General features: G+C 45.0%; 2 protein-coding genes across 2 annotated transcripts; both read left to right on the forward strand.

The window, feature by feature from the left end:
• Positions 1-412: 412 nt before the first annotated feature.
• CCR75_007813 (uncharacterized protein) lies at positions 413-1,258 on the forward strand (the record flags this gene model as incomplete). Its single annotated transcript, XM_067965870.1, has 1 exon — positions 413-1,258. One exon carries the CDS (start codon positions 413-415, stop codon positions 1,256-1,258), a length of 846 nt encoding a protein of 281 aa, XP_067823892.1.
• Positions 1,259-1,466: 208 nt separating this feature from the next.
• CCR75_007814 (uncharacterized protein) lies at positions 1,467-3,497 on the forward strand (the record flags this gene model as incomplete). Its single annotated transcript, XM_067965871.1, has 1 exon — positions 1,467-3,497. The coding sequence occupies one exon, from the start codon at positions 1,467-1,469 to the stop codon at positions 3,495-3,497; it is 2,031 nt and encodes a 676-aa protein (XP_067823811.1).
• Positions 3,498-10,854: the final 7,357 nt, after the last annotated feature.

Genomic DNA, 10,854 nt, shown 5'->3' on the forward strand with positions numbered 1-10,854 from the left:
TTTTAGATAATATATTAATTAACAACCTTTAAGTGTTAATTTCATGTAACGATACACCCCGTTTCCAATTTATTACATTAAAAGGGTTCTTTCACACCAAAGATGCATTTAGATGCCTTTGTATACAATTTCCCTACACATGCGCTTGCAATGTTAATAGAAACTATATACTATTGCAAGATATGATGCAAGCTTTTCAGATTCGCAAAATGTGTCAAAACTTTGTCCTTATTGACTGCAATACGTCCGCAGCCATATATTCGATTTTGGAACACCTTGCGAAATTTGTATTTTGTATCGCCTAATCAATTATGTTGTATCTTCTTTGGTTTAAAATATTAAACGACCCAATATGGTAATTTGTGGATAATTCCAGCGCTCAAATCTGATGTTGACAACATAGTTTTGAGCAATGCCAGTCGTCCTGGGTGTAACCTTCGACCTTGATGACACATTGTGGTGTGGAAAGACCGTACTTCAAAATGCCAGTGGTGCTTTTCATGCGTACGTGGCTCAAGAATTACCAGAGCTAGCAGAGCAATTCCCTCCGGCGTCCTTCGATGCACTGCTGGTGCAGTTTCAGCGCGCGCTACCTGAGCACGCCCACGACTACACTTTCCTCCGGAAACACACACTGCGCCACTGCGTCACGACTTTTGGCGCCCAAAAATTGCATCTTCATGATGAATCGAAGCTTACTGCGTTTGTAGACGCGGCATTTCGAGCGTTTGTCGTGCCACGCAGTCAACCGGAGCTCTTTGACGGGGTCGAGCATTTATTTCGAGAATTAACCACTGAGATCACGCTACTAAATCGTCCAAAGAATGCGACAGCAACAATTTTAGGAATAATTACTAATGGCAACTGTGATATCACGAGTTTGCCCGAGTTTTTCCAGCATTACATTCATTTTATCATCTCGGCGGAGCTCGTCGGCTGTGCGAAACCAAGCCAAGCGATCTTCGATGCGGCAGTGTCCAAGTTTTCCACGTCATGTCGTCGGCACCACTTCGTACATGTCGGTGATCATTATACATGTGACGTGGAAGGAGCAAAACGTGCGGGCTTTCGGACTATCTGGGTCAATTCGCAATGGCCGAGACACGATGCATTCACGCGCGCCGATTTAATAGACGATGACGCAGCGCAGTACACGGCAGCAGATGCAATTGTGAAAGACGTCAAGACAGTCGTATTTGTCGTGCAGCACTGGAATGCGCTTGCTCTCGAGACCGAAGGACCCTGGTGCTCGACGTGATTGTTGCTCGAATGTCCCTGATCGCTTCAATGAATTTAAGCCAATCAGTCAGCTTTGGTATTGTCTTTTCACAAAATATGTGTACTTTAAATATCGATCAATACAGGTTTTACCTCAAGCTTTTTTCCATTTGTGTAAAGTTGGCGGCATTACTACGAATCGGAATCAAGTTTACTCGCATTTACGTTTTAAATCTTACGATAGAAGAATGGAGACGCCATCGACCGCTCGCCTTCGTCGGCGCAGCTTCTTTGAAGGCACGGAGAGCGATGACTCGATGACTGAGAGCATTGTGCTATGCGAAAGTGACCTTTTGTCCGCAACGGCTTTATCAGCGTCCCGAACGCGGCCGAATACCCTTAAAGGAGCGCATATGTCCTCGGTAGATGTTAATACGGCCTTGCAACACGATGTTAATGCGTCTCTTCGAGCCAGAGCATACGTGCTGCTCCGAGATATGTGGACACAAGGGATCTTGTGGCTCCAAGAGTACAACAATCGAAAGTCGCTGTATCCTGCGTGGACAACGCGGTTCCCAGCTACTATATCTAACGTAAATGCATGCAGACCGTGGATTCTAACTGCGCCACTTGCGTGGATAGCCTCATGGAAACGAGACGCTCCAGTCAAAAGTTACGTCTATCCCACCGAGTACCTCACGTACGCGTCCGTGGGTTTGGTGCTGCTGCAAATGCTCGTGTTCTACCGATATCAGTCTACATTCTACGATTTACGCGTTGATGAGTGTGTTTTTCACGAGAACTTATTAGCGTCAACAGAGCTGCAGCAGCCGCTTTCGAGCGTCAACGAATCGCCTCGAGACGTCGCGCTACAGTTCTTAGAACGTCGCTTAGAGCAAGAATTGAATCATGCGATTCACGAGCCTGGACAAGCAAGGCTTCCGTGGACGTGTGCGGCCTTACTTCATACAAAGAGCGATCGTGCCATAACCCAAGCAACAGAGCTAGCGTTTCTCTGGCCAAATAGTCAAGAGGTTTCGATTTCAAGTTCTTTGAAAATCACCAGCAGAATGCAGGTTTTCGTAAGCGAAAGTCCACTGAATGAAGCCTTTGAGACACAGACCGAAGGGCTATTTGCGGTGATGCTTCCTTTAAATGTTTGGCGTCAAAAATGGATGGCTTCACGATTTCCGGAATTAATCTTTGTCAAGACGGAATTTGCATTGCAACAGATGCTGACGTATCGTCAAGAGCGTCGAATCGAGTTTGATCGGAATGAACGAGTTCGCGGGGAAGCTATTTACACGGTTGAATCGACGGTATTGGACCGTCGGCAAGGCTTTGCGGAAGGTCCAGCGGCTCATTCTTTTGGCATTTACTTGTTGAAAACCACTGTCTTGGATAGTTATAATCGACATATTCGAAAGAAATGGGAGGAATTTCTGCATGTGGTTGTCGTGACTGAAGCGGATGAGAAACATCAATTTACTGAAGAATTACTGACTGCTTGGGTCGCGCATCCTACGTGGCCAATGCTTCACGTTCGATTTAAGCGGTCTTTAAGACTCTGTGGGTCGTTCCAGCGTCTTTTAAACAGTAAACTCAAAGCTTTTGACGAGACTGCGGAAGTTAAAGACGCGAAAGGTTTTCAAAAACGAGCAACGAAAGCGTCTATGCGTCATTTGAATGTGGATTTAGTGTGTGAAGAATCGGCGAATACGCCTCAGGAGATTGGGAGGCTTCAAAATGCCATTGGAGTGCACGTTTTTCCAGTTCCGCCGGAATTGGAAGAGTATGAAGACACGGTGCTGGAGAGCTTGGCTGTTGGGGCAATTACGATGACGTACGATACGCCAATTATGCAGGAATGGGTACCGGATACCTGTGGCTTTCGCGTTGGTTCCTTTACTTATGACACGTCAAAACCTTTGGAGATTGAGGAAGAACTTGAGGGAATGTCGTATCGTGGAGAAGAAGGAGAGTTGCTGCATGGTACGACAGCACTTGTAAAGCTTCCGAAGGTGCACGCTACTTTACGCGACATTGAGCAGGCTATTGAGCGTATGTTGTTGCTGGACCGATTTCGTCGCGTGGCTGTAGGACGAGCAGCACGGAAGCACTATCTTCGACTGCGTACGCACTACCTATCGGCCGTAGCAGCGATGAATAGCGCTGTGTGTGAAGGAGATAGTGACGAAATTGGGGAAACACCGGGAGAAATCGGACTGCATCGACGCCGGAGAGTAGAGATTAAAAGCCTTCAACCGTTTCTGTATTGATAGAATAATTCACGAACATATTTGTCGTTTGGCGTCAAGGAGTTCTGCTATTTTACGTTTATTCAGACGGGTTTGTCAGAAAGTTCAAGACCATAATTATAGGCTACGAAATTATTTTGATTATTAATATTATTTACTTAAAAGTAGTAAGGAATTAGTCCAATGAAAGAATTAGTATTTAAGAAATAGTTGCACAAAAAAGAGAGCGATAGCCACTTGTTCGAGCCTCTGTATTGTTTAGATAATTTCGGATTCTCATCGATATGCGATGCCATTTATTATACATCTTGCTCTAGTTGTTTCGTTGGAAAGGGTCAAATTTGGATAGAACCGAGTATGATCTCGAGTGCTTTGCTGTTGATAATTACAGCAAATATCTCGAGCTTTTACAGAATACTCATTGCTTGAAGCAGCCTTCTATCAGTCAATGATCCAACCCCTTCCGATTGTGTAAAAATATTTTTATCGATATCACTATTTCTTACACTTGCACCCGTCCATGATATGTCGAGTATCTCGACAAAATAATCACACGACGGATGTAACGGGGTGTATCGTTACATGAAATTAACCTTAAAGGTGTTAATTAATATATTACTTGAAAGGTAGATATTATTCGGAAAATATTACTTTACACAGTAATATCGGAAAGCTTATACTGTAACAGGGCACTGCCGAATTGTAATGCTTCAGTACAAGTTCACTTCGCTTTGCTTCAATGCGAGTGGTGCCTCACATCACTTCACGTACACTAGTACGTGCAGAGGAAGACTCTCTTTAAAACACCTGCTTTGAAGAGGGTCAAATGAAAACTGTATTTAATACAGTTAAGTTTCTCTTCTTTCTATCTTTTTAAGACTATCTTAATTATAAACTAATACAAACATGTAAATAAAATCTTATCTGATTCTCTCTTTGCGCGCGTCCAGCGCTGACTGGACCGCGGAGCAAGTAGATATAATGGCCTATATCTACCAATGGATAAGCTTTTTGAATATTACTACATAAAGTAATATTCTCCAAATATTATCTACCTTTTAGATAACATATTAGTTTATAGCCTTTAAGTGTTAATTTCATATAACGATACACCCCGCTACATCATCCCTCCCTTAAACGACAATCACTCTGACTGTCATTGGATAGAGTGGTCACTACCATACCACTTAATTTAAAATGATGTTGATTGGTCAAAATAATCATTTTAATTCTATCGCATGGTTAATAAGTGCATGCGGTGTGCGGATAGTGCGGAGCCTTCGGCTGCGGTTCATGCAGCCGCGGGCAACGCATTATTGTCTCTTGCGGCAGACGTTACGTCTTCCGTAGTATCGTCTTCTCCCGCAACACTAGATTTTGCGGGTGCACGTGGCGATCTACCACGTAAATAGGAACCCTCGTTTTAGAGGTCTTCTACGAATGCGAGTTGGGCGAAATGGCCGACTCGGGGAGAATAAAGCAGTCGCCTGATAATCGTCAGGCGGCTGACTATAAGCCTTTGAATGAGGGGGCTCAATCGGATAGATGTGCTAATAGCGTTCGCTATAGCATATTTATTTCGACTGTGAGGATGATTCATCATCCCCGCACCGCCTCCCGTGCTGTCACCCGCATTTTTTTCTGTGCGTGGTGGCAAGTCATCGTAATAAAAAAAATTGTGGTACCCCTGCTTCAGTGGGTACCACTCAGGGAATCGTAGACGCTAAACTGTCTCGTCTTGCCCGTGAATAGAAGTTGTGGCTTTTGCCCAATGGGCTAATCAATAGCTTGTCTGAAGAGACTACTCCTCACAATAAATATCCTTTACTTATTGCAACAAAGCTACATGGCCTTGATTCCAGCGCAAAGAACTTTCGCGGTAAGGAAGATTTTTATCTCGATGCTTTTCTTAAGCATCGATGGTATAGTGGCAACAACAAGCGAGATAAGATCTCGCTGATGCAAGCCTGGATTGTATTTATTCGCAATGTCAAAGACACTGGGCGCGAAGCCTGGTTCCAAAGACTTAACGCGATTCGCGTTAAGTTTGAGAAACGAACTCCAACCGGTGCGAAGTATAAATTGCATCGGTTGTTACGTGAGCAGGACTTCCATAACTCACGTGGGGTTATCCCTGTCCGTGTTGTGTTGACAACACGAAGCGAGTAAAAGAGAATATCTATTCCTTTTCTTCGTCCTGGGGAAGAGCATACATCTCTATCGAGATGCGCGATATGATTGACGTTTTGCAATTGACTTACAAGCGCCAGGGGCGCGTGTTTTCCGATGGGCCTTCTGATCCATCGGATGGGTCTCGTCATACTGACGGACGAGGCCCTCAACGTCAACAACCAGCTGGGAACGAGGCTTCTAGCTGTCATGGTAAGGTGGGTAAACGAGCCAGCGAACCAGATAACTCGTTCGGTGCCCCTTCACATCACGGTGGTTTTGAATACGTTCCACAAGGAAACGTTGACCTCCGTGGGAATCCACCAATGGTTGTGGCGGAGGAGGGGAGAAAATTAGATCCGACCTATGCGTCAAAATTAGAGCCGAAGATCGACAAACCCGATCACTTCATTCACAAATTCGAGGAAGGACTTGATCGCGTCGCTCGTTGGAGCAGTCGGTACTGGCTCACCATATCGAACGGTTGGAAGACCGGGCGAAGAGCGCGTACTGAACGGAAAAATCATGATCTTCGTGATTCGCTCATCGCGATTCGAGGAACTTTGAATTCGGCATGAGAATCTCCATACTCAATATGAGATTCTGGTTCGTATTACAAAATCCTTTTGAGGATTCTTGAAAGGGGAGGTTAGAATCGTCCGCGGAAGAAACCGCGTACTGATGGTACGGACGGAGCCGACCAACACAAAATGTAGGATGCGTTCGCATCCTTCGTGCAAATCCTTTGTGTACGAATTGCCTCTGCGATGCAGTACACGAAAAAGCTTAATGAAGTTGAGTAGTAGTTTACTGCTACCACATAAGTGACTACACGCTTAGATGTGTTTACCGTAGAGAGTAGTACAAAGCCAATACTTACAACTGAAAGAAAATTTGCTCTTCCATGTTTGTCTGCGTTCCGTTTCTCCAGGTCACTGCGTTATCAATAGAATCCTGTACCAAACGGATAGCTGATTCTCGAGAATCAGTTATCCGTTTAGTACAGGATTGCTCTGCTGATTCATTTGTTTTGTCTTTTTTAGTGCGCTTTGTGCGTACTGCCATGAGATCTTTTACTTCTTCGATGTCGATTGCTTCGAAATTGACAATCAGCGTCGTTGGTAACTTCGACGCGTGATGAGCATGAGCCAGAGATGGTTTTGCTCGTGCGAGTCCACCACCCACCCCTTAAACTAGAGGATCTCTCTATCTGATTGGGTATGCGTGGATAACGTAGCTATTCACGAAAAACGGTGTATGCGTTAAAGACACCTGCACCAAATTTTTGATGGTGAATTCGACCATTGGTAAAAACTCGCTTCAATTCGGATACGAGTGGACGTAAACCTCGAAGTATCTCTTCGAGGACGCGATATACGCGTTCCGTTTGGCTATCAGTTTCTGGGTGTCCTGATGTTGACATAATCAGCCGTGTTCCGAGAGATCGGAACACGGGTTGCCAAAACTCCGCCGTAAACCGTGGATCTCTATCCGAGACCAGTTCACGGGGTAACCCGTGGAGTTTGAATACCGTGTCGATAAAGACACGGGCCCAAATCGGAGCCGTGATCGACTCTAGTACTGCAGCAAGATGTACCATCTTGCTGAATCTGTCTACAAAAACAAGGATTCCATTGTTTTTATGGTTGTCTTCGGGAAATCCGAAGACAAAGAGAGCGGCTCGGTACTGTTGATGTGCTGCTGAGTTGCTCTTGGTGGATTGGGTAAGATGCCTTTCTCACATCCCTCCTAAAAAGCGAAATTTAAAATTTATTTGGAAAGTAGTACACCTGTCCAATTAGCAACCTCTATTTTGTCATAAAAATGTCATTAATAATTTATACAGGTTCTTCTGTAGACAATCTCATTATTTTTGATGATCGTATTGGACTTCATTCATTGACTCGGGATGTTGATGGTTGTACTGGGTTCTCTATTGGGTTTGGTCTACACCTCGATGAACGTTTACTGTCGTTATTCCGAGGCAGTGTGAGCGAGTGAAGTGATATGATAAGTTGATGAACCGCTTATTGACCAATGCTTCAGTACAAGTCCACTTTGCACTGCTTCAGTAAAAGTCCACTTTGCCCTGCTTTAGTACAAGTCCACTTTGCACTGCTTCAGTGCAAGTGGTGCCACACGTCACTTCACGTACACTCGTACGTGCAAACGAAGACTCTCTTCAAAATGCTTGCTTTAAAGCGGATATATTTTCTACAAACTAATTATATACAAATACAAAATACGTAATGAAGTCTTACGTGTCTCTCTCTTTGCGCGCGTCCAGTGCTGACTGGGCCGCGGACCAAGTAGATATAATGGCCTATATCTCCCATTGCATATGTAACGGGGTGTATCGTTATACGAAATTAACACTTAAAGGCTTTAAATTAATATTTTCTAAAAGGTAGATAATATTTAAAGAATATTACTTTATGTAGTAATATTCAGAAAGCTTATCCATTGGTAGATATAGGCCATTATATCTACTTGCTCCGCGGTCCAGTCAGCGCTGGACGCGCGCAAAGAGAGAGAAACATATAAGATTTTCTTTACATGTTTTGTATTACTTTATGATTAAGATAGAACAATAAAGATAGAAAGAAGAGAAACTTAACTGTATCAAATACATTTTTCATTTGACCTCTCTTAAAGCAAGTGTTTTAAAGAGAGTCTTCCTCTGCACGTACTAGTGTACGTGAAGTGATGTGAGGCACCACTCTCACTGAAGCAGTACAAGTCGGCAGTGCCCCGTTACACCTGGTAGAACTTTGTAGTCCGTCCAAGGACCACAATTCCGTCATCTGACATGGACATGTTAGATGATAATGGGAATACGCATCACATTTCGCGTGATAGCTACTCCTTTCCAAGTGACATAGAAATGAGTGCGGTCGAACGAATGAGTTCGACCGTAGGGAATGATGCCACCTTGGCCATACTGTCGGGTTTGGACAGAGATGCCCTCCATTCAGCCATCGCCAAGTTCATACAACATGAACTTGATGAGGCGAAGGAGAAGGTAGCCTTGCTTAATCATCAAGGCTCATAACCGGCAGAACTGTTGAAATTACAACAGGTGCAGACAACCTGTACCTAGGATGACGCACACGCGTCGTCGAAACCTTAAAGATTGACATCCCTAAGTATAGGGGAGTCGAAGAAGAATTCCTCTTTTATTTGGACGATGCCATAAGGGCTCGTCACATCGTCGGTGAGCTCACCAGCTCGCTTATAAAGGACTGATGCGTTCTTTCGTTCGCCAGTTGATCACTCGCAAGTGCAAGTCGCAGTTGCTCAATCATATTTAGCAGGTCGGGCCAAAACTTGGGCATTAGGCCTTAAGTTGACCCTTATGTCTTTGGGTCACTAGAGGCTTGTAAAGCCCGGCTCAAATGGACGTTTGAACCTTCTATGGCTCAGTTCAGAGCTCGATCAGAGCTATTGAAACTCAAGCAAGGCAAGCGTGATGTCCACGCTTATGCCCAGCATTTACGACTCTTAGCGAGTTGTATTACAAACAACCCAGTTCATGAACACACATTGATTACGGTGTTCATACAAGGTCTTACGGATGGTCCCGTAAGGACCCACCTATTCCGCTTGGAACTGGATACGCTTGAAGAAGTAATATCTGTTGCGGAACAAGAGGACTTTAGCTTGAGACAGGCTCAAGTTAGTTCGTCATCGTATCGTCCTCCAGGACGACACGAGCTAGGAGGTCCAGAACCTATAACCACTTACGTCGAAAGCGAGAGACCACGCTTTTCGAACAGTAAGCGATTGCAGAAGTGCAATCGCTGTCAAAAGTAGGACACTACGCTCATGAGTGTAGTGGTCCACGCCCAGTACCGGAAGGTACTGAACGTAATTGTGGACCGAATGCCTAAAAGAGCAACGGTCGCGGGTCCGACATTGTTTCTAAATCGCAACAGCGAGGCGGACCGCCAAAAAACAGTCGGGGTCAATAATGGCGCAACGCCCTACTGATCCAGCAACCTCAAGAGAATTTGCAAATCTCTTGACTAAAGTTGCTCCAGACACACAATCATTATGTGTCTCTGCACCTAGCGATGAGGTATCCCTCATCACCATAAAGTTGAAAGTGACAAATGATTTGTCACTCAGAGCCCTAGTGGACTGCGGACCGTCGAGAACTTTATTCGTCGCCTGTCGCTACTGGGTCGTGGGCTCAAATATATTGAGCGCGACATCCCTCCAACGAGGATGACGGTGCGTCTAGCGACAGGCGCATCAATAACAGTAATGAAACGCGCAGTAAAATTTCACTACACGTTTAAAGATTTACAGTACGATGATGATTTCATCGTACTGGATTTGGATGACAAATTTGATGTCATCCTTAGTTTACCTTGGCTCAGAAAATACGAGCCAAGGATCAGCTGGCAGCATCGATCCGTAAAGATGCCTGCCACTTGTTCATCAAATGGCCATCTGATGAACGTCTTGGAGCGTCCACAAGCGTGTGGATGTACTACGAGTGAGTGCGATGGCCTCACTTGTGGTACGGTCGTTAGTACAACTGCACAAGATCACAGTGTGATTACCAATCACATTGTGGAGTCAGCTGCCGGCGGCTGTGTTAAGCACAGGAAGCGCCGAAGGTCCACCACTCGAAAAGGTCGAGTGGAGTGAGACATGAATGTACGCTTAGTGGGCGACATTCAAGGAGTATGCCGGTTGACAAAAGGGACAACACGATAATTCAAGGTCGAGTAGAGAGTCGACCGTAGTGGACCCAACTGTGATAGCGCAATCACACTCGGAAGACGGTGAGGGAAGAGGTCCCCACGTACTTGAGGAGAAATCCCCTCAAATAGTGAAGTTACTAGACTTCTAGATCCCGAGGGATTAATCCCTCGGCAGCCTGTGGATAAATCCCAGGAAGAAACCGAGACATTAAATGTCTTGGTTAATAACGGTTCGAGAGTAGGCGCTTATACTCTTGATCTGTATGCGCCTCCGAAGTTAACTTCGGAGATAACTCAATTACCAACCCTAGAACCTAAGCGGTTCTTGAGAGATCTGCATGGTGGTAAAATCAAGCAGATCTGCGTACTCGTCACAGAGGACGATTACGTAACCGACATTCGGTCAGCGGTAATTTTTGCAGAGAACGAACGGGTTCTCAGCAGCTCATCGATGGACGAAAGTGTCCTCGATGTGAAGACTCGGATTGAAAGATACA

Source organism: Bremia lactucae (assembly GCF_004359215.1).
Source record: "Bremia lactucae strain SF5 chromosome Unknown BlacSF5_NotPlaced_4_SHOA01000001.1_737238bp, whole genome shotgun sequence".
Lineage (NCBI taxonomy): Eukaryota > Oomycota > Peronosporomycetes > Peronosporales > Peronosporaceae > Bremia > Bremia lactucae.